At 45.4% G+C, this 24640-nt stretch overlaps 1 protein-coding gene across 1 annotated transcript in view; it reads right to left on the bottom strand.

Moving 5' to 3' along the window:
- Window positions 1-10109, bottom strand: part of LOC125296801 (laminin subunit alpha-3-like) — a 64591-nt gene extending 54482 nt beyond the window's left edge. Inside the window, exons 1-2 of the mRNA XM_048246884.1 lie at window positions 9501-10109; window positions 8029-8142 (exon numbers count right to left, since the gene is read on the bottom strand). Of these exons, the coding sequence (XP_048102841.1) occupies window positions 8029-8142; window positions 9501-9710 (324 nt within the window). The 5' untranslated portion in view covers window positions 9711-10109. The remainder of the gene's footprint in view (window positions 1-8028; window positions 8143-9500) is intronic.
- Between the last annotated feature and the right edge of the window lie 14531 nt (window positions 10110-24640).

Below are 24640 nucleotides of genomic sequence, written 5' to 3'. Positions count from 1 at the left end.
TTGTTATGTTCCCAGAAGTAACAGACACTATCGTGGCAGAGCAGAAGCTCTTCAGCAGCTCTGTGGACATTCTGAATGGCCTCAGCCTTCTGAGGTGATACAGGCGCTCTCTTGCCTTTTTCACTTGGTTGGAGATGTGTGATGTCCACGAAAGATCCTCAGAGATGTTTACACCAAGGTATCTAAAGCTGTCCACTCTCACTCTACAGGGGCACCATACATTTCCAGTGGAGCGTGACTCTGCTTCTCTCGTCTAAAGTCTACCACCAGTTCCTTGGTTTTAGAGACATTCAGTTCTAGGCTTTCCTTACACCATGATGTCAGCTCCTCAACTTCATTCAGATAGGCTGTCTCATCGTTGTTGGAGATGAGTCCTATCACCACTGTATCGTCCACAGCTTTACAATGGAATAGGAGCTGTGATGAACAGACAATGTCCTTCACACATCTCTCAAAACATTTCATCACCATGGATGTCAAGGGCGGTAATCATTTAAGCTGGCAGTGTTGGACTTCTCAGGCACAGCAGGCATAATGGTGGCTCTTGTTAGGCACCTGGGGACTACAGAGAGGGCTAGGGACAAATTGAAGATGGTTGTAAACACTGGTGCCAGCTGATCAGCACAGGATTTTAACAGCCGTCTGGTCCAGCAGCCGTCATGCTATTAGCTCCCCTAAGAGCTCCTATCACGTCTGTCAGACACCAAACAGGACGAGGACCACAAAAGCGTCACGTTCAAAAGTTCATTTAAGGGTTGGGGTTAAGGGGGTTTCAGGGGTTCCGGGGGTACAGGAGTTCCAAGAGTCTGCGTGTGTGTGTTCCCCCAGTAGCCGAACAGCAATGGCAGGAGCTGGATGATCCGGGAAGTCCTGGGGGACACACACACAACAGCAATTGAAACAAAGCAGCAGTACAGTCAAGGACTAGGGCGGTATTCAGAGAAGAGGGACGAAGTCAGGTCAAGATTACGGGGCTGGAGAACACAGAAGTAGTCGAAAGGGTCCGGGATCACAGGCAAAGAGTCAGAGGCGCTTTTCCAAAACAGGCAGGGTAACTGGTGCTGGTTGCAGACGATCTGACAAGTGTGGACTGAAAAGCAAGGCTTTATATACAGGGCATGATGAGTGGTGAATGCAGTGCAGCTGGTAGGTAAACGAGGGTGAGGCAGAGCAGAGCAGGAACAGGTGGAGGTCATCAGACTTCAATCAGCTGTGTTACCAGGCAGAGAGAGAGCTCATGACAGAACCCCCCAAGGGACGGCCCCCCAGAAGTCCCCAAGAGTGACACCCACGTCGGAGGGCGGAGGGGAGCCGGTGGAGGGCTAGAATTCCTCCGAGTCCTCCGGAGGAACATCCCTCATCCCTCGGAGGGAGCTGGAGGGTCGCGGACAGAAGACGGGACAGGTACCGAGACAGGGTCAGGGTCAGGCACAGGACAGGAAGCCGGGCGGGCAGGGACGGTTAGGGGACCCCTCTGGGGCGCCCCACGGATTGCAGGTTGATCAGGATGCAGACGGGTGGAAGTCGGGCGATGAGTGTCCGTCCACAATCCATTTGGCTGGCCAGGTTCTCTCCTCAGGTCCATAGCCCTCCCAGTCGACGAGATACTGGAGGCCCCTACCTCGCCTGGACCGAAGCAGGCGCCGAACGATGTACACCAGCCCACCGGGCCAACGAGGCGAGGAGGAGGAGGAGGAAGCTGCACGGGGACCAGCGGGCTTTCAAGCCGCCGGCTTGACTTTCGAAACATGGAAAGTAGGGTGCACCCTCATGGAGGTTGGCAACTGGAGCCGGACTGCGGTTGGGCTGATGACCCTCTGGATAGGGAACGGGCCGAGAATCGAGGTGCCAGTTTACGCGATTCCACCCGCAGTGGGAGATCCTGGCTGACAGCCACACCTTCTGGCCAACACGGGCGGCGCCGGCCATCATCTTCGGGCGGTTAGCCCCAGTGGCATAGCTGACAGCTGACTTGAGTAGATGCACGAAGCTTGTGACCAGGTACCACGGCAACGGGCGGCATAGGCGAGGGCAGACGGGCAGGACACATCTCCTTCCCTGGCTGGGGAACAGGGGCTGGTAGCCATACACACACTGGAAAGGTGACATACCAGTGGCAGAGCAGGTGAGGGAGTTGTGAGCATACTCTATCCACATCAGTTGTTGTGCCCAAGCCTGGGGTTTGCGAGAAACCATGCACCGCAGCGCCTTCTCCAGCTCCTGGTTTGCCCGCCGATTGACCATTGACTGGGGGTGGAACCCAGAGGTGAGACTCACTGTGGCCCCTAGAAGACGGCAGAACTCCTTCCAGAATGTAGAGGTGAATTGCGGACCTCAGTCAGAGACAACATCCCTGGGCAGCCCGTGTAGACGAAGACATGATCAAGAACAGCCTGGGCAGTCTCTCTGGCAGATGGCAGTTTAGGGAGGGGAATGCAGTGTGCCATCTTGCTGAACCGGGTCAACCACAGTGAGAATGACCGGGCATCCCACCTGATGGTGGGAGGCCAGTTACAAAGTCCAAGGAGACGGGGACCAGGGTCGTAGGGGCACAGGCAAGGGGGGGAGTAAACCAGCCGGGGCCGAAAGTGGGAGGACTTGTTCTGATTGCAGGTGGGGCAGGCACGGACGACTTCTCGGACATCCCCTTCAAAGAAGACCACCAGAAGCTGGGCAAGGAGATGGCAGGTGGGGGGAGCCCGGGTGGCAGGCAAGGCGGGAGTTGTGTCCCCACTGTATGACCCGACCCCAAATTCTCTGGGACGAGAAGAGACGACCGCCTGGGCATGCACTGGGACTGGGATGGTCACGGAGGGCCTCTTGAATTTCTCCTCGATATCCCAGGTCAGGCAGCTACGACGCAGGGATCGGGCAGAATTGATGCAGGTTCCTGGGAAGGGCGCCATCCTTATGAAACTGGACGGGAGAGCGCCCGGCTTGCTGTTCCGAGAACCTGGGCGGTATGACAGGGTGAAGTTGAATCTGGTGAAAACAAGGCCCAGCGGGACTGTCTGGGGTTAAGACGCTTGGCATTGGCGGATGTATTCGAGGTTTTTGTGATCGGTCCAGACCAGGAACGGAACGTGGACCCCCTCCAGCCAGTGACGCCACTCCCACTCCAGGGCAAGCTTGACAGCCAACAGCTCACGGTTTCCAACATCATAATTGCGCTTCTGCAGGTGAAAGCCGGGCGAGAAAAAATGCACAGGGTGCAACTTTGTTGTCCTCCTCTGCCCGTTGAGAGAGTATGGCCCCGACTCCCACGCGCCTGAGGCATCCACCTCGACAACGAAACTGCCGGTCTGAATCCGCATCTGGAGGATGGGGGCAGTGGTGAACCGGGGCCTTGAGGGTATGAAAGGCTGTGTTGGCCTCTGGGGTCCAGAAAAAGGGGTGTTTGATGCTGGTCAGAGCTGTGAGGGGAGCGGCGACGGAGCTGTAGTTCCGATGAATTTCGGTAGAAATTGGCAAAACCGAGGAATTGCTGCAACTTCTTCCTATTCCCGGAACTGGCCAGGAGGTAACTGCCGAGACCTTTGGGGTCCATCTGGATATTGCCTTCAGCGGCGATGTATCCCAGGAATGACACAGTCTGAGCATGGAACTCGCATTTCTCCGCTTTGACATAAAGAGAGTTCTCCAGGAGCCGTCGAAGAACCAGCTGGACATGACGGGTGTGTTCGGACAGAGTTCTGGAGAAAATTAAGATGTCGTCCAGGTACACGAAGATCTAATTTATTCAGCATGTCCCGCAGCACATCATTCACCAGCCCTGGAATACCGGGCTGGGCGCTGGTGAGGCCAAATGGCATTACCAGGTACTCATAATGGCCGGTGTGGGTGTTGAATGCAGTCTTCCACTCGGGCACCCTCCCTTACCGGACTAGGTGGTAAGCATTTCTAAGGTCCAGTTTGGTGAAAATAGGGATCCCTGGAGCAACTCAAAAGACAGACTTGGATGAGGGGTTTACGGCTGATGGAGGGCTGAATGTTCATTGAGCTCATCCGATTCCTCCTACATCTGGTGAGCTCCGGCTTTGCTGGACAGGTGGCGACTGATGACCATCACCACCACAGTACAGGCAATAAGTTGAGGTGATGCGTCGCTGGCGCCTGCAGGATAGGGAGGCCGGCCGATCTCCATCGGTTCAGACCTGGTCCGCTGGCTAGATGGTGTGGCAGGTGCGGACAGAAGGGCAGCTGGGACACCTCCGCGGTGCTGGTGGATGGACTCTGGCGCCCTCTCTCAATGACGGGCGGCCTGGATCCTGCGGTCGACGCGACAGCCAGAGCAATGGCTTCATCAAGAGTGGGGGGTTGATCATGGGAAACCAGCTCGTCCTTTTATGTAGTCCGCCAGGCTATGGAGGAAGGCATCCACCAATGCTTCCATGTTCCAGGAGCTCCGACTTGCCACAGTTCGAAAAGTCAATGGAGTAATCCGCAACAGTCCTTCTGCCTTGGCTTAATACTCATCAGGGTCCGAGATGCCTGGCTGTTGTGGGATTCCAAATCAATACCTTGAGCATCTCCTCTGCGAATAGGTTGAAGGTTGCACATGCTGGGTCTGGCGCTCGAACTCCGCCGTTCCCCAGAGTCGAGCTCGGCCCGTCAGGTGAGTGATCACGAAACCGACCCTCGCCCCTTCAGTGGCAAAAGTCCTGGGTTGCAGGGTAAACTGGACACGGCAGCTCGCCAGGAACGCCTGCACCTGGGTTGGGTCAGCCGCTGAACCGCTCTGGATTGCCGATCCTGGGTTCTGGGGCTCCGCAGCCACGCAGCAGTGGACTGGTTAGAGACTCGGGTGCTGGGCCGGTGAGCAGGCTGGCTGGGGCTGGGCCGGGAGCAGGCAGAGGAGAAAGGTTGGTGAGAAGTTGAATGATCATTGCAAGTTGTTGCTGTTGCTGCTGGAACTGCTGACGCCAGTTGGTAGCCGGCTTGAAGTAGGGAGGCAATGTCAGCAGTGTTGCGGTTTACCTCTCTCTGTCTCTTCCAGGCGTTGCATGGCGGTGGGTGGTTCTGGTTCGCCGGTTTCCATGTTGGTTCGACCCGTGGCGCTGGTCCATGTTTGGTCAGATCGCACTGTCAGACACCAAACAGGACGAGGACCACAAAAGCGCCACGCTCAAAAGTTTATTTAAGGGTTGGGGGTTAAGGGGTTTCAGGGGTTCCGGGGTACAGGAGTTCCAAGAGTTGCGTGTGTGTGTTCCCCCAGTAGCCGAACAGCAATGGCAGGAGCTGGATGATCCGGGAAGTCCTGGGGGACACACACACAACAGCAATTGAAACAAAGCAGCAGTACAGTCAAGGACTAGGCGGTATTCGTAGAAGAGGGACGGAAGTCAGGTCAAGATTACCGGGGCTGGAGAACACAGAAGTAGTCGAAAGCTGGTCCGGGATCACAGGCAAAGAGTCAGAGGCGCTTCCAAAACAGGCAGGTAACTGGTGCTGGTTGCAGACGATCTGACAAGTGTGGACTGAAAAGCAAGGCTTTATATACAGGGCATGATGAGTGGTGAATGCAGTGCAGCTGGTAGGTAAACGAGGGTGAGGCAGAGCAGAGCAGGAACAGGTGGAGGTCATCAGACTTCAATCAGCGCGTGTTACCAGGCAGAGAGAGAGCTCATGACAACGTCATGCTCAGAAACTCAGAGTGACTGACCATTGGTCGGATAGCATGTTACTGTTGCACCGATGTTAAAACTGACTGCAGGACTAACAGCGTTGTTGCTGTTTAGATCCACTGGCAGTGTGATATAATTACACCAATATGACTTTGCCTCACTAACCTGATTGAAGCCAAAGATTTTAGAATGCTGTACAAGATACAGCCTCGTTTCTATCTTAATATCTATGGTGCTAAGCTAAGAAGTGGGACAGGTCTAGGTGAAAGTGAAAGAGAGTGAGATACAGAGATAAAGAGAGATTGGTAGAATTGGTATTCTATTCTATTCTATTCTATTCTATTCTCTCTCTATCTCTGTTTTAACTCTGGTAGCAGTGTAGAGAAAGTGAGATAGAGTGAGAAAGAAAATTAATAGACCAGATAAAACAGATTCGTCATAAGAATTAACAGAGGCCTAGATGTACTAAGAATTACCACCGAATTACTGCCTGTTTCTGATACTTTTTGCACCTTAAAAAATGACAACCTATGTACAAATCTGATCGTACGTGGGAGGTGATGAGAGCTTGTTTACATAATGAAGTGGCAGCTTAGTAAATTCCACAAAATATGACAAAGCTCAGTGTTCACTTTCAGCGTATAGAAAAACTTGGTATTAGCACTTTGTACATCCGGCCCAGAGAATCTAACAAGAAACAAGAAGAGAGAGAGGAAGACCACTATTACAGGCACCTCTGAAAAGGCAAAACACAGCCAGAGGTGAGAAAGAAGAAGGATGTGGGGAGTCTATAGAAAAAGGGGAACTGGAATAATTTATATAATGAGGAGCATGAAATGATGGGAGATATCAGAAAACCCAAGAAAAAGGGAAACTATTTCATGGATTTTTTTTTTTTTTGGTCCGTCCAATGCTAAATGCTGCAACAGGACACCTCATTCACACTGACACTACATATGCAAATGTGAAAAACACATCAAAACTGTTCCGAAAACGTTTTGACAGACAAACATTTCTGTGTGTAGAAATGAATGGCACAACATGAAATCGTATTTATCTTTAGTTACACTTTACTTGATAGTGTAGACAAAAATAGAGTGACATGAGACTGTCATAAACAAGTCATAAATGTTTATGACATGATGCTTCTGTTATTACAGTAAGTGACATTTGGTTTTTGTCAAGTTAGGATTAGGGTTAGGTTTAGGGTTAGGGTCAAGTTAGGGTTAGGATTAGGGTTGATGTGTCATGACAGTGTTATGTATTCATGACAGGGTCATGCCACTCTTATGTCGAAACTGTCAAGTGTTACCTTAGCTTTTAATTGTGTGACAATTTCAGACCAAAAATTAGGACTCAGTGTGCAAAGGCCCTTATCATGGGACACATTAGGACAGAAGACATAGAAGAGGGGGAACAGGAAGAGCCAGGGGTCAGAGAGAAGCACAGACAGAAATGTCCTTACATCCTCCTTTGCAGGGGGCACAGTGGTCAGTAAGAAGAGGAGGATGTTGCAGAAGAGGCAAAGGACGAATAGATGGAGTAGCAGTTAACAGACACATAGAGGCCTTTACCAGCAATCAGACACATGGAGGCCTTTACCAGCACGCAATCAGACACATGGAGGCCTTTACCAGCACGCAGACACATGGAGGCCTTTACCAGCACGCAGACACATGGAGGCCTTTACCAGCACGCAGACACATGGAGGCCTTTACCAGCACGCAATCAGACACATGGAGGCCTTTACCAGCACGCAGACACATGGAGGCCTTTACCAGCACGCAGACACATGGAGGCCTTTACCAGCACGCAATCAGACACATGGAGGCCTTTTACCAGCAATCAGACACATGGAGGCCTTTACCAGCACGCAGACACATGGAGGCCTTTACCAGCACGCAATCAGACACATGGAGGCCTTTACCAGCACGCAGACACATGGAGGCCTTTACCAGCACGCAATCAGACACATGGAGGCCTTTACCAGCAATCAGACACATGGAGGCCTTTACCAGCACGCAATCAGACACATGGAGGCCTTTACCAGCACGCAGACACATGGAGGCCTTTACCAGCACGCAATCAGACACATGGAGGCCTTTATCAGCAATCAGACACATGGAGGCCTTTACCAGCACGCAATCAGACACATGGAGGTCTTTACCAGCACGCAATCAGACACATGGAGGTCTTTACCAGCACGCAACCAGACACATGGAGGTCTTTACCAGCACGCAATCAGACACATGGAGGTCTTTACCAGATACCACAATGATGGCCCAGAGAGAGGAAGAGAAAAGCAGAGCGAGGCAGAAGTAGCTCAGTAATCGAAACGACTTACATGCTCCTCCAGCATCGCTTGCCCTACCATTAACACACACAAACACATGGAGGTCCTTACCAGACATCTTCCGGTAAATGGGTCACACTGGTGGGAATGGCGGTTGCAGCTGCATGGCACACACAGGCCTTTGAAAGGGCCTGTCCACTCCCGGTACTGACCAGAGCCACATGCCTGCAAACACAACCCATTTATCTTTACACTACATCACGTTTACATATTTACACTGTACATGCATTTATTACATATTTACATCATATCTATGCATTTACTCATTTACATTTACATATTCACACATCTATATGACATTTGCACATTTACATGACATTTACATCACATCTACATGACATTTGCGTATTTACATGATATTTTCATCACATCTACATGACATTTACATATTTACATGGCATTTCCACATAGATTTATTTATTTAGCTGATGCTTTTAACAAAAACAACATACAAATAAGGACTGACAAGCTATTGAAGGGGCTGAGCTTCTCCTTATTTCTCCATATATTTCTTGAATTTCTCCTTGGGGATCAATAAAGTATCTATCTATCTATCTATCTATCATATTTTTTCTACATGACATAATATTGGCATTGAATTGACTGAAACTGAATTCAGTTGAAAATCTGTATATAAATATTATAATGCCCTGACAATTCCGATAAGGACAAGCCGAGACAGAGACAGTGTTTACTTTTAATTGGTCATAACTTGATTGCCTTTCAGACTAGAACCAACAGACATCTGGGTGTGACTGCCACCATGAGTCATGCCACTGATCAATGAGACAATTATTAGAAGAGAGAGACAGAGAGAAGGAGAGAGAGAGACAGAGAGAAGGAGAGAGAAACAGAGAGAAGGAGAGAGAGAAAAAGAGAAAGAGAGAGAGAGCGGGCAGCCGAGCATAAGAGAGAGAGAGAGAGAGTGTGTGTGTGTGTGTGTGTGTGTGTGTGTGTGTGTGTGTGAGCAGTCAACCCATCCCATTTCCACTCATTTGATGTATAGCGTCACCTAAAAATGAAAAAGCAAAACCCAGGGCATTGTAATCACAGGTATCTTTGGCTGACAGGTTCAAAACTGCATGGAATTTGAAGACTAGAACCAACAGGGATCTGGGTGTGTGACTGCCACCATGAGTCATACCACTGATCAATGAGACAATTATTAGAGAGAGAGACAGGGAGAGAAGGACAGAGAGAGAGAGAAATAGAAAGAGAGAGCAAGCAGCAGAGGATGTCTTAAAGATCACACTTTCCACAGTCCAATACAATTATTTTACCTTTTGCTGCTATAATTAATCTCAAACTACACTTTTGCAGCAAAGGTCTCTGGTTAAATCAGGGTCTATGGCCAAACATTCATGTTGGTCTGTAAGCCAATAAGACTGTTTTCTAAGTCCTCATGGATCATAGGGAATTGTGGGATCCTCATGGATCATTTATCATAGTCTATCTACAGGTCTTGTTCTCTAGTGACCACCTGTGTTAGATATCTACAGGTGACATTAGTTGCGTGACCTTACCTGGATGATATTCCCAGACGAGCTGCTGTTCCCAGCAGGGTTGCAGTACTTCCGAGGGATCCTGGGGTCTTCCTGCCAGGGTGGACTTCCTGCCTGTCTCTTCTGGCGACATCCATGACCCCGTCTCCTCCCAGAGCCCCCATGTGCGCCTAGGCAGAGACCAAGCAGCAGGGCTCCAGTGAGCAACACCCTCACCACACCCGCTAGCATGGCCGCAACACAACAGTTAACCCTCAGTGGATAGAATTCACTCCTCTTCGCTGAACGTTCTAAAACCTTGTAGCAGAGCTTACCTCTCTACAGCGCCTGACACATGACCTTACAACTGTGGACCTTTTCAATTATATCCAAGTGGCTTGCTGTATATTAGCCTACCAACTCAGGTTATGCTAGCTGCCCAATGCTAGGCTATTCTTCCCCTCACAGCACTTTGCAACTCACCAATGTACAGAACACCTGTACTCCCTAAGTTGATGACTTGATGAAGATAAAGTATCTATCTATCTGACAAACTGTCTCTCCAAAAGCTTTAGCAAAAAGCCATGCTAGCTTGTCAAAACTCTTTCCTGGTAAATTAGGTAGGGCTCGTGGTTACAGTAGAACTGTGGAAAACAATTTCTCCAGGTGAGTTAGGCACGTGTGTGCAAAGGTGCAAAGGTCGTAACAGGTGCGGCCCCTTGGTGTAAAGGGAGGAGCCCACCTCTAAACCCATGCCACTGCTGTAATGTTTCACCGACTGCATTGACATGCACTTCAGTATCCTGGTTATGATCAGGATTTTGAAGTATACCGGTTTTGAAATTGTGCACGTGAACATCATGTCCTACTTTCAGAACCCTGGATAAGCCCTTATATCGTATTTTGAGGAACCCGGTTATGCTGGGTGGAGAGCTCCAAAAGAAACTGGGATACTGTTCCACCGGGATAAGCCTAATAACCGGGATACTGAAGTGCATGTAAATGCAGTCAGTCACACAACTGGAACAGACAATACACATCATGTCTGGAGCACATACTATCAGTGTTTCCATTTGATGCATACCAGAGTTACTCTCAGGCTAATTATTACCCTGGACCAGTAGGGGAGCAAAGGGTGTTGCAATCAGGTTTCTCTCTCTCTCTCTCTCTCTCTCTCTCTCTCTCTTTCTGTGTGTGGTGTGTGTGTGTGTGTGTGTGTGTGTGTGTGTGTGTGTGTGTGTATGTGTCAGCTCACATAACTTAATAATTACTGGTCCAATTTACTTTAGATTTCTATTGATGATCACAGGTCAGGTCAGTGCTCCTACATAATTAAGCCCCACAAGGATGAAACAGAACCATTGTTTTTCGTTTTGATCCGTCGCTAAATATGCATCTTTTGCAACAAAGTATGAACATAACTCCGATATACTGTAATATAGAGGGAATGCACCTTCCTACAATCTGTAGAAAAAAGATCTCCGAATTCCTGTAGCATATAGCTCTTTTGCGAGTCAATTTTGGGGGAGGGTTATAAAAGGACTAGAAACTTGCTAGGTCGGTAATCACTACAGAGACAATGCTCAATGCCGCTCAGACAATGGCAGAAGTGCCGTCCATCATGTTATGAGGTTATGTGTCATCAAAATGATTTTGGAAATGTTATGTTAAGGTAAAACATTTTTATAAGAATGCCTTTAAAGTCAGATGTGAGATTCTTGTAACGTAAGGTAAAAAAAAACTTTTAAGGGTGCCTTTAAATTCAGATGCAAGATTCTTTCTGTGACCAGTTATCTTCTGGGTTCGCAGGTGTTTATGCACTCCCCTGAAATGTCATAGTTGAAAGATCTACACAAACTAGACTAGCTCAAAATGCAAATGTCATCACAAACAGAAACGCACAAACACTGCATGCGAACGCACACACACACACACACACACACACACACACACAAACACAAACAGACACACACACACACACAAAAACACATGCTCCTGACTCCTGAGCAGATTTTTTCTTATTGACTTTAACGTCACTAGTAATAGAACTACAACTCTCTACGTCATCTGGCAGGATGTTTCTGGGTCAGTATCGGCTCCGATCTCGGTGTCTTCTGACTGCCTTGTACAAACCACACGCCACACACACACAACACCTTGGACCTTTTTATCACTGCATATGTGTGAAATCTACACACTGTTATCTGTGTGAAATATAACTGAAAGAGATGGATGAACTACAGTCTGTGTTACAGGTGGTTGTTCTGATGGCCTGAACGGAGTGACAAAAAAATGAGGTCACTTGATGAAGAATTTCAGAATCATCATAAACAGTTGAACATATACTATGGATGAAATGCAGTTTTTGATTGTGGTGGTTGTCCAGAAAGGGCCTTCGTTGACATAAGTATAAGTACAGGTATATATACTCTTTTGATGCCGTGAGGGAAATTTGGTCTCTGCATTTATCCCAATCCGTGAATTAGTGAAACACACTCAGCACACAGTGAACACACAGTGAGGAGAAGCACACACTAATCTCGGCGCAGTGAGCTGCTTGCTACAACAGTGGCAACTCGGGGAGCAGTGAGGTTACAACCCTCTGGTTACAAGTACGAAGCGCTAACCAGTAGCCCACGGCTGCCCAGCTGCACAGCAGACTTTATAATCTGTCAAATAGAATGCTGTAAACTAATTCTGGTGAGATCAGAGAGTCTACATGTACATGTATTTTCTTAGCAGACACTTTTATCCAAAGATGCCAGAGCCATTGTCTACAGGGCACAACAGTGGAAGCCGGGTTTTGAACCCATGCTAGTTTGGGGGCATAATGGATAAACGCATTTCTCCACTTTGTTTGTGGAGCACTTTGGCAGCCCAATTGGATGATCTAAGTTTCTTTGTATAAGATATTAAAAGCTCCCCACAGAGCTTTGTAAGTACCCCTTAAAAAATGGAAATAGGAGCCAGTGCACAGCCAACACAGGGGTGTGATGTGTTCTAGTCTTAGTTAAAAAAGTCCAGCCCCCAATTTCTTTAGATGTTTTTTGGGAAGACCAGTGAAAAGTGCATTGCAGTAGTAACCTGAGTGATAAAGGCAATTAATCTTGTTGAGTTAAAAAGGGCCGCGACTTTGGCAATCCAAGTGGAAATAGGCTGTCTGAGAAGCATCTAAGACACCCAGGCTTGTTAGGTTTGACTTTATCAGCATTCAATCATTTAGTTTCAAAGTTTTTTGCTCATCCACTGATTAATGGAGGTTAGGCCAGTGAGGAGCAACAACAGAAAGATACATCAGAAGCACATTGGCCTGACTATGAGCTTTCCCAATGGGGATTCACCAAGGCAGCTTCATGCCAGATACATGATCTCCTAGCAGACACTTTTATCCAAAGAGTCGCCACAATGATGATCCATATTTATATCATTTACTGATAAGTTCAGACTTCTATCCCTCTGGAAATGACTAGATCCCCAAGGTTGTGGGTGGTCCTGTAACATGCTGCTTTTAGCCTAAAACTGTCCAACACATTAAGGAACTTACTGGCTTTAGCATCAGTTGTCTTATTGACATGAATATTGGAAGTCGCCACAATTATCCCATCCAGATAGTTTGTGAGGCCCATTGTTCAGAGTGAGGCAATAAAGGAAGCTAACTCGCCAACAAGAATTCAAGCATTTCAACAAGCACAGAAAATCGCTGAAAATGCCTCTGGCTTCTTTGAGGAATATGCTGAGGTATGGAAAGAATATTTGTTAGGTTTCTAGTTTTAAATTTGTCTTTTCTTTTTTATCATAATGGCTAGATAAGTCATGCTATTGCATGACACAGCTTGATCATCCACATGGCCATGAAGAATGTCAATGTCTCAGTGTGGACGCTTACAGAGAGTAGCCTGCCCATGTTGGTTTGGGTGGAGACCATCACGCCTGTAGGTTTTGGGGAACCCACAACAGGTCAAGGGACCTTTGGCTGCCCAGCGTACAGCCCAGCATAGGTTGGGCTGGGCCTGAGTGCCGCCCGACCGTCCTTCTAAAGGCTTATAGCCCCAACACTACCTATTACAACATTTGGTGGGCCTCACTCAGGGGCTTACGAGGCTCACTACAGAGAAGAAGTAGACCTGCTGGCTAAATGGTGCAAAGACAACAACCTCCTGCTAAATGTCAGCAAGACCAAGGAGATTGTTGTCAACTTTCAGAGAGGCCACAAACAACTGCCACCACTGTCCATCGACGGAGATGCTGTGGAGAGAGTGAGCAGCACAAAATTTCTGGGGATGCACATCAGCGTGACCTCTCCTGGACCACCAACACAGCATCACTGGCTAAGAAAGCCCAGCAGCACCTCTACTTCTTTGCGCAAATTGAAGAAGGCAAGTGCCACGCCTCCTGTCATGACTACATTCTACAGAGGGACCATCGAGAGCATCGTCTCCAGCAGCATCACAGTGTGGGGCGGAAGCTGCACAGATCAGAACAGGAAGACCCTCCAGCGCACTGTTAACACAGCTAAGAGGATCATTGGAGCACCACTCCCCTCCCTGCAGGACATTTACACCACCCGCCTCACCCGCAAAGCACTAATGATTGTCAAGGATACAACCCACCCTGCACATGAACTGTTCAGCCTCCTGCCCTCTGGAAAGCGGTACAGGAGCCTCCGCTCCCGCACCACCAGACTGGCAAGTAGCTTCATCCACCAAGCAATCAGGATGCTGAACACTCTACCCACTCTCCCATCACTGACAGCCCCCCCCACCCACCAGCCAACCAGGAACCTAGGAAACTAGGATCCTGTCTACCAAAACCCCCCCAACACCGCCATGTGGAACTGCACTGTGACTGCGCAGCCAAACGTGTCGCTGCTTCACATCAAGCCTGATATACTTGAAATTACTGCATACTGCATATCAATGTAAATATACAGGTCACACAAGCACAAGGTTAAACTTCATGTAACTGTTAAGACTATATAAATATACAACACAACTACCTCTATTTTTCTTTTATATATATATGTCCTATATTTCTATTTTGATACATACATGTTCTATATTTCAGTCTTGCACTTTAATTTAATGTTTATTGTCTATGGCTATGTCTATAGTATGTCTATGTCTGTATTTAAAGCATGTCTATGTCTGCATGGGAAAGTAAGAAACGAAATTTCAATTCTTTGTATGACCAGTGCATGTAAAGAAATTGACAATAAAAGCCGACTTGACTTGACTTGACTTGACTTGACTTTGCAGGCATATTTGAACTAACTTGATCTATTCCTCCATATCTTTTCTCCAATAGTTTTTTCTGGGGAGACACTGTCACCATAAACACACCAGAGTCAGAGGGTGGCGTAAGAAAAGATAAATATTTTTATTTAGACAGCGGTCACTCTATAGTGATATAAGTATATAAGTAATGTGCACAATCCAGGATAGAGGCAATAAGGCATTTGCAGCACAGCGCACAATCCAGGCAGATGGGGAGGGAGAGGCAGTCAGAGCCAGCTACACACGCACACACTGGCATGGGCGGGTGAACCTAAGGCAGATACCAGATAAGTATAAATAAATTTTTTGATCCCATGAGGGAAATTTGGTCTCTGCATTTAACCCAATCGGTGAATTAGTGAAACACAAACAGCACACAGTGAACACACAGTGAGGTGAAGCACACACTAATCCCGGCGCAGTGAGCTGCCTGCTACAATGGCGGCGCTCGGGGAGCAGTGAGGAGTTAGGTGCCTTGCTCAAGGGCACTTCAGCCGTGGCCCACTGGTCGGGGCTCGAACCGGCAACCCTCCGGTTTCAAGTCCAGAGTGCTAACCAGTGGGCCACGGCTGCCCTGCGGTTACAAGTCCAGAGTGCTAACCAGTGGGCCACGGCTGCCCTGCGGTTACAAGTCCAGAGTGCTAACCAGTGGGCCACGGCTGCCCCTAAAGATGGGCTAATAGCAGGGATCTGCTGACAAGGGAAGAGAGAGAGAGACAAATGGGAGTACAGGGCGCTGAATCTGACACACACACACACACACACACACACAGCTCTATAATAATGGTCTCTATGTTATTCCACTCATGTCTCTGCTAATTTATTATCATCATTATCATTTCTGTTTGTTTATTTTGTCTTGGGTACTGTATATTTTTCCTTTTATTTCAGGACCTTTTTTCTGGTTCTACTATGTGCCGTGTTCAGCTTCCAGCTCCAGTGATCACGGAACGTGCAAAGACACCCTCTCACTCGCTACACGCCACACAAGTGACTCTCGACTATTAAAATACTGCTTAGCTCATCACCCCTAAATCACCACACCTGTGGGGACTAATTACTCCAATGCACCCCAACCATCATACAGACAGACTTCCGGTAAGGTCACACGTCACACCCACCCTCCAATCTTGCAGCCACAATCACACAGGCACAGGCGGACACACAGACACAGACAGACAAACAGAGGCGCGGGTTTCCCTGTTACATCACAACTTGATAGACATGGGAAATTGTGTGCCAAAGCCAGACCAGAACAACTGGTTTAAACCTTCACAATTCACACCACACTGCAGGAATGGCAGTGACGGAACTCGCACTACTGAATGAATCAGGTTGTTGGCTACCTGCCACTTAAGTGCAGCCAAATCTGTTTTGGATTAAGAACAGGGCTTTGGATTAAGAACAGGGCTTTGTGGTCATTTAAAAACATTTCTTGTTCTTGAGCCATTGTCTTTTCATGTTGCAGGTGCTTTAGTGCTGCTAGAACATGTGGGCCCTATGAAAGACAATAATTCTGGGCCGGGAGGGGGCTCTCTGTGCTGTGCTGGCTCCTGGCTAGTGTTTGCAGGTTGAAAATATCCACCTTCCGTTTCATGAAGTACACTACCAAATCATTATGGACAGACGACTATTTTTATTTCATCAAAGTACATCCCTCCAAAAGTGAGACCTACTGGCGATGCAGTATTTATTTTAGGCTAGTGTTTGCAGGTTGAAAATATCCACCTTCCGTTTCATGTTTCATGAAGTACACTACCAAATCATTATGGACAGACGACTCTATTTTTATTTCATCAAAGTACATCCCTCCAAAAGTGAGATCTACTGGCGATGCAGTATTTATTTTAGGCTAGTATTTATTTTACACCTGATAACCCGGCAGCCTACTTATAACAACTTTATAAGATCCCTAAAAATAAGGTGTGTGTGTGTGTGTGTGTTTTTGTCAAATGCAACACACACACACACACACACACACACACAAAAGTGAAGTTCCTGAACAATGCCGGGCAGGTTTCACTCTCTGTGTCTGTTGGAACAGGAAGACTTTCCTGAAATGTTCAACAAAAAGAGGAAAGATGTATTAACACACAGTTATATGTGCTTGGTGTGAACATATGACCCTGCCAGACACTACGTTAAACTAGACACTGTAAATGCTAGGACACTAGGTTAAACTGTAAACAGACAGTGATCCCTTTTCGCAGTCTCCTCTGGGTTATTGTCTGCCATGGGGTTGCATTTTTGTTTTCAACTTTACAGGCTTTTACAACTTTCTGTGAAACTATGATTTTTTAAATTATTGTAGCTTAGTGTTCATATACTGTTAGTCGCTTTGGACAAAGTGTCCACTTCTAAATACCCTAACCATAACCATTATGCAATTACGTCAGCAAAAACAAGTCAGTCTAGTCTTACTAGGTCCACAGTTCAATTGCAAACTTTGAGTCAATTTGAAAGTGAAAGCTAGTAAGGATAAGCATCTACACACACATTGACCCATTCAGTGACAAGTCCGCCACCAGCAGACTTGTTTACAAAGAGCCAGCATGTAAGTTATTTCACAGCTTACGGGGAGATCGGTGAGGAGCTACATGGTACCATTAAATAACACTTCCAAGGTCAGTTTGAGGGTCAAATCATATGCTTTATCTGTCAAAGTCAAAGTCAGCTTTATTGTCAATTTCTTCACATGTTCTAGACATACAAAGAGATCGAAATTACGTTTCTCACTATCCCACAGTGAAGACAAGACATATTTTACCAATTTAAGTCCACAGACAAACATAACATTCAAGTAAACAAAAAAGTAAGTAAATAAGTAAATAAGAGAAATTGTGCATAGACAGTCAATAAAATACTAGTGCAAAGTCAGGCCAATAAAAGGCTTGGGTAGTTCTGTTTGACCTAAGTAAGAAAGAAAGTGGCATAGTGGTGCAAGTTATGTAATCTGTATATGTCCAACTTAAAGTGCATGGACTAATAAGGTCTTTCAGTAGCTAAGCAGTAATTTTCTTGTACACTGCCGCAATTGTGGAAAGGTTTTGTGTTTTTGTGTTGGCTATTGTGAATTTACAGTAGGAGTGGCTTTTACTGTGAATGACACATTTCAAAAACAATATACAATTAATGATGGTTGGAACCAAATTTAATATCTTTTTTCTAGATGTCTCCCAGATGTGTCCTTGGGTACATGTTAATGTGAAATTTAGAAATTTATCGGAACTCCCCCTATTACCGTCGGTCCCGTATTTCCACCGTCTTGCGTGTATGTGTCACTTAATATCCATTTCTATACAAACCAAGACGGCGGACTCCTAAAGAAACGCAACCACCCACACCATAGGTGTATCGGAATTAGCTGTGTACCAAAAATGACATTTTACTGTGACTCGAAGAGCTGTAAACAGTGTTGTAAGGCTGCGTGTACACAACCGCTTGGAGCTCCAGTGGAATTTTAATTCATGACGAGAATTCTCGGTCTAACCGTCCATGTGCCGTTGAAACGGCGTAAATAGGCGACCCATCAGGCCAGCACTATAACTCCGAGCGTGGTAAACAAAATCGGATATTTCAGGCAGTAAATGCTCCTGTTAAGAACCAAACCAGATTTTGTTCAAATCTACACACCTATGGCTACTGAAAAATGTAAGGTTCATTTAGCAAATGTTATTTTGAAGTGTTAAAAAACATCGTTGTTTTAGAATTTCTGAGCAAAAGTGGTGATAATTGGGGGTTTTACGATAGACGCTTCTCATATCTCAGTGCTCTACAGTGCGCCCATGTCACACGCGTGCAAGAACAATTGTGGCGTGCGAGTGTAATATACTGTATAGCCTAGCCTACATTTGGGCGCACTGATGCGAGTGACATTGTTAATTATGTCAACATTTATCTGCAACATTCACCGCAATGCCCTAGCTGGGCATCGGACATCCTTCCATCCATCCGTGAGCGGTGCTGCACTTCACTGTGTGGTCGAGGGGATCTCTCGGGACAGCTGGACCTGGGCTACTCTGCGGGAGACCTGCCATGGTCGCCGAGCTGTTGCTGACCTGAGAGCTGCCATGCCAACTGCAGACTAACTGGGCCTCTGACATCCTTCCATCCATCCGTGAACGGTGCACTTCACTGTCTGGTCGAGTGGATCTCTCAGGACAGCTGGACCTAGGCTAGCTACTCTGCGAAAAGATCTGCCGTGGGTCGCCGAGCTGTTGCTGACCTGCGAGCTGCCATGCCAACTGCAGACTAACATTAGCCTAGCGGTGAGGAGCTGCAGTCTCACGGAGTAACAGACGGTCGCTGTTAGAAGTCCACCGAGTTGCGGATCTACACGATCGCCCACTACTTCAGACTGTGCTTCAAGTGATCTCCAGACTGCAGTCTACAAGGCCTAACGTTAACGTGATCTCCAGACTGCCAGTGAATTCACCGGGTTGATCATTTGCTAACGTTAAAGAACTTTGTTGGCATATCGGTTGTGAAGACTAGGGATCGACCGATATCGGGCCGATATTTGCGTTTTTTACGTGTATCGGCATCGGCCGATAAGCCGCTGCATTCGCCGATAGTTTTTTCCCGCATTATTTACATACAGGCATCCACAGGCAGCTCTGTGTTGCTGGAGACGCTGCAATTCACGTGCAGACTGCCCCTCCCCCACGAGCAGAGTGCTGAAAGCCTGCTCTTCAAGACAACAGTAAACTTTAAACTTTCAAAGCATCTTTTAACTGTTTGACTTAGCTGAAATATTGCCATACTCCACTTTGAAAGTGGAAGCAAGTTTGTGGGTCCAAATGGAAAACACGAATGATAGATAGGTAGGCTACTTTTTTTTAATGCTTAATGATCGTTTATAAAACTGCTTGCCATTGTATTTAGGGAGCTGCAAATTGCTAAGTTGTAGGCTATCCATATTCATGCGGTAGCTGTTACAAACACTGGTCGTATGATTAAGTAGCCTAATGCCAACGTTGTTCCATGGTATTTGTGAGAGTTTTATTCATAGTTCGAATTACAGGGGGTACTGGAGGGTACTATACCCCCCAATGAAGACCCAGTACCCCCCAAAGAGACAGAAATATCAGTTTTGAGGGGGTCAGATATTTTTTCTGATATTGAGAAAAAATAGCATTACAGTTGGCTTGGTGACTACACCAATTCGAAATCACGATGGTTAGAGAATGTTAAAAATGTTCAATATCCCTAACGGAATGCATGTCTTCGCCAAAAATGACTAAATACGATTATTATATATAGTCTGAAATGAGATGTTATTATCATTGAGACAACAGGGGTATACAATAAAATCCGATTGTAGCTTACAGCAGCCGACTATTTAGGTTAAGTTTATAACGTTGTGGACGGCCACCAAAGCCTCTTCTGCCTCCTGCTGATCCAGTTTTGTTGGTAAACGGAAACCTGTGTATTAGTAGGCCTAACGTTACCATTTTTAACCACCGTGGCGCTAGAAGGAACAGAGATAGAGAACGACTTCAACTTCTCAAGCAAGTGTCAACGTTAGGTAGATTCCTCCAGTAGCTTAAATTCGGTTTGCTGCTGACGTGCATGGGTAAATGTAAGTTGCTAGCAGACGTCTAGCTTGTTGAAAAGGTGCTATTTTACAACCTTCATGTATTAACGTGTTTTGTTCTTTCATAGCTCATGTCACGTCTTCAGACATTTAATTACCGGCTACTTACCTGCTACTACCCACTGAGTCTAGTAAAGTGGACCTTGGTTAGATACCAAGGTAAGTTAGCAAGATAATTCTCTATTTAAATCATTTATTATTATTATTTTACATTGTGGTGAGGTAAAATCTATTGTCATTTCCAAGGAGATGAACTCCAGTACATAGCCTAGGTGTCCATTCTCATTTTATCTTGAATAAATTATTGTGCCCTTTTGAAATTAGTTTGGCACAGATCCTGTGTTGTTTTTATATTAAGCACAAGAGGGTCTGATGTAGCTAGCCTACATAACATCAGTGAAACCTGTGAAAACATAAAAAGAGCCAAGTAGCCTAATTGGTTAGTATTAAAATTGGTATTAGTTTCATCTGAACCCTGATACTATCTTAATGAAACTTGGATTTTATTTTATTCACAGAGACACTATGATGAAAAGGAAAAGTGTATCTGTATGTGTGCATGTGTATATGTGACTCATTTGTACAGTAGGATACTGTAGTGTTGATGAGACCCAGCTTGTTCTGGTTATCGGATTCTTGTAGGTTACCGCTCTGTAGTTCTTCTGTGGTAGGCTAGTATGTTTTTTCATAGTATGCTCCTTAATCACATTAAAGATTGTTCAGGTTTCACATATCGCAATTGTGTTGATTTGACACTGACTACCATAGACTATAACGGAAAATTGGTTTCTGTTACAGTATATGAGAGGGTTGGGTCTTACCGGCTCAAGGTCTTATGAAATCTAAAAATAAACCAAATCAATATTTCATGAAATAGGCAATAGGCTTCTTGTAAAGGTATTACTTTTACTAGTAATTAGAATGGTATTTCAGTGCACTTAACTTCTAACTTTTGAGAGTTGATCAAAACAGTTCTCTTTTGGATATAATATAACAATGAGATATAATATAACAATGAGATATTCTGTAGACTACTGATAACAATGAGATATAATATAACAATGAGATATTCTGTAGACTACTGATTATCAGTTTGTCCTTGTTTAGACCTTGTATGTGTGTTGCACAAAACATGTTGCACTTGGCGATCACGATGGGGATTGATATGGTAGTGGACCATGATGGTCATAGAAGAAGTGAAGGAGCAGTACCCCCCAATTATGATGGGGTAATTCGCACTCTGGTTTTATTCAGCGACCACCTGGCTGAGTGTTGGACGCGTGTGGTGTGTGTGTGTGTGTGTGTGTGTGTGTGTGTGTGTGTGTGTGTGTGTGTGTGTGTGTGTGTGTCTCCCTCCCTGAATGCCTGTTCTATAAAACATGCTTGCCATTGTATTTAAGGAGCTGCAAATAGCTAAGTTGTAGGCTATCCGTATGCATGCGTTAGCGGTAGCTGTTACGAACACTGGTCAATCATATGATTAAGTAATGCCGACGTTGTTCCGAGATATTTGTGGGAGTTTTATTCAGCGACCACCTGGCTGAGTTTTGGACGCGTGTGGTGTGTGCGTCTCCCTCCCCCTCTCCTTCGAGCGGGCGGAGTTGCCATCGCAGCGATATCAGAGCTTTAATAATGAGAGACGTGTAGTTGAATATTAATTCATTCATTAATTCACCGTATGCCTTACTTGTTTAGAGCCGTTTGCTAACGTTATCATTATCAATCCAGTTCAATGGTGGTTCGTCAGCTACCAAACAGAAGTTTGTGTGTGCGTCTGGTCTGTCTCACTCAGTGGAACACACGCATCACAGCGATATGAGAGTGCTGCGCTACCTGAAGGAGAGATTTTAAAACTTTGAGAGATACGTTTTTATACCTTTTGACGTTGATGCCGTTTAGAACAGAAGCATCTGACACCACGTTATTTCCCTCTGCTGATTTATGTTCTGTGGTTGACAAATCTGGCAGCTTTTTTTAGAAAAATATAGACATAGAAAAATTGAAACCATGCAGTCTAAAATGACAAATCAAGCACTTTATTTCAATAGCTACTTTTCAGGCTTATTGTTTTCTTAAATTATTTAAATGTGTTGACAAAGGACATTTTGTGATAACTTGAATTATGTCTTATAATATGTCAGCAAGCAATGCATCATCAAGGCTGTGTTGTAAGATGTTGATGAAAGCATTTTGCACAGTTAACCATATCCAGTGCACCCATCCATAAGTTCAATAAATGTTCCTTTTTTAAATTGAGACTTATAACATTTGTTATCATCATTTGTGTAATTATGTGTCATTTGTATGATGTAAATTGATGGAGCAAAATAAAAGCAGAAAATCGGCAGCCTGAATCGGTCATCGGCTAAGGCTGATGGAAAAAAATCGGTATCGGTACTAAAAAATCCATATCGGTCGATCCCTAGTGAAGACACTCTGTGCAGTTTTCACGGATCATCATTGCCCTTGGACATTTTCAGCTGGTTGGGAAATTGGACTAATTTTAACATCACCTTTCCCCTTTTTAAATATATTTTCTTTTTTTTTCACTTTTTATTTGTTTATTTGTTTTGTTGTCTGTCTTGTATGTCTTGGTGTCACGGGTACGCTGGCGACTACGCCCGCTCATTCCAGCATTTTTGTATTTGTTATTTTTAAATGTATTTGTCATGTCTTGATGTCATGGGCACGCTGGCGACTACGCCGCTCCGTCCGGCATCGTTTGTCTTGTTATGTGTCTTGTTTGTTGGAGCACTTTGGGTTGCACTATGTGCATGTTAAATGCGCTTTAAAAATAAAACTGACTTGACTTGACCTCTCAACGCTAGCGGTTTGCGTTACCTTACCTCAAGTTTGTAACTTGCACCAAGAAAGCAACAAGGCTAGCTTACCATGCAAAGCAGGCTATAACTAATATCGGCAAATCACCAAATTCATCGGGATATTTAATAATGAAGAACGATGTAAGAGGAACGGGAACCTAGATTATGAGAATGCAGCGAGAGAAGGAGAGGTGACATGCCTTAGTCCGATCGCCCGGCACCAACGCAGTCAGATATTTTAAATACATTTCTACAATATCTTGTTTTGTGGTAGCGGGCTGTAGTAGTAGTATACACGGGTTTCCCGTTTACCAACAAAACTAGATGCGCGCGCAGCCATGAGGCAGAAGACGCTTGGTGGCCGTCCACAACGTTATAAACTTAACCTAAATAGTCGGCTGCTGTAAGCTACAATCGGATTTTATTGTATACCCCTGTTGTCTCAATGATAATAACATCTCATTTCAGACTATATTTCAAAGTTTGCCGTTCATTTGCATTATTAATATAACATCGTATTTTGTCATTTTTGGCGAAGACATGCGTTCCGTTAGGGATATTGAACATATTTAACATTCTCTAACCATCGTGATTTCGAATTGGTGCAGTTTTCAGCACAAAAACTCATTTTATTATTTTGCTCTTTTGCATGGCTCTATGCTGTTCTATGGTGCTTTCTGCCTCTTGGTTGCGCACGCATGTTTTCGTGACGTTGCATAGAAATCCATGTATCAGGCAGCATGGATTGATTCACAAATAAATCAAATTAAATATCAATTTGCAAGATATATAGGCCTAGGCTAAATGCAAATATGACAATGCATGATAGGCATACGATGAAAAAGAAATATAGCCTATAAAAATATTATAAACAAATAACAAACAAACAAAAAAAAAAAATGTCACTGCATTTATAGGCTACCTGTATAACCTATGTGACAAATAAACATTTGAATTTGAATCTGAAATATTGAAAAATAGAATGAAATACAATGAAAAAAAAATAAGTAGGCACTGATATGCTTTAAAATCTTGTTTCCTGTAAATGTTGTCAGTGATTCTTAGTCAGTCAGTCATGTGTAGGTCAGAACTGACTGTGCTCCGAATTTTCTGTCTGTGTAGGCTACTCCTGGACAAAACAAAGTTAGTGTAGAGTGCATATGGACCACATTTCTTCTATGGTGTAAGTAGAGATCTCTGTAGGGTGATGAGGGGGTGCTATAGGATATCTACAGAAAATACAGCAATGAACTTAAAATAGAGAAATAGTGGTATGAGTTGCTGCTTTGTCTCCTTTGGAAACAGAAGGAGTCTGACGTGATGGCACAGAAGTGGATTCTTTGGGTCATCTGTGGCACGCTTTTAGCACTATCTATGGAGGGCGACGGTAAGTGTATTTTGTTCTAGGTCTTCCCGTGAAGATCATGAAGAATGTATGACAGTGAACCGAATGTACCATGTTATTGCCGAAATTAAGTGTTTAATCATTAC

The sequence above is a fragment of the Alosa alosa genome, chromosome 6 (genome assembly GCF_017589495.1).
Source record: "Alosa alosa isolate M-15738 ecotype Scorff River chromosome 6, AALO_Geno_1.1, whole genome shotgun sequence".
In the NCBI taxonomy this organism is placed as follows: Eukaryota; Metazoa; Chordata; class Actinopteri; order Clupeiformes; family Clupeidae; genus Alosa; species Alosa alosa.
The sequence above is the reverse complement of the archived record's forward strand: the minus strand, read 5'-3'. Positions and strand labels throughout refer to the sequence as shown.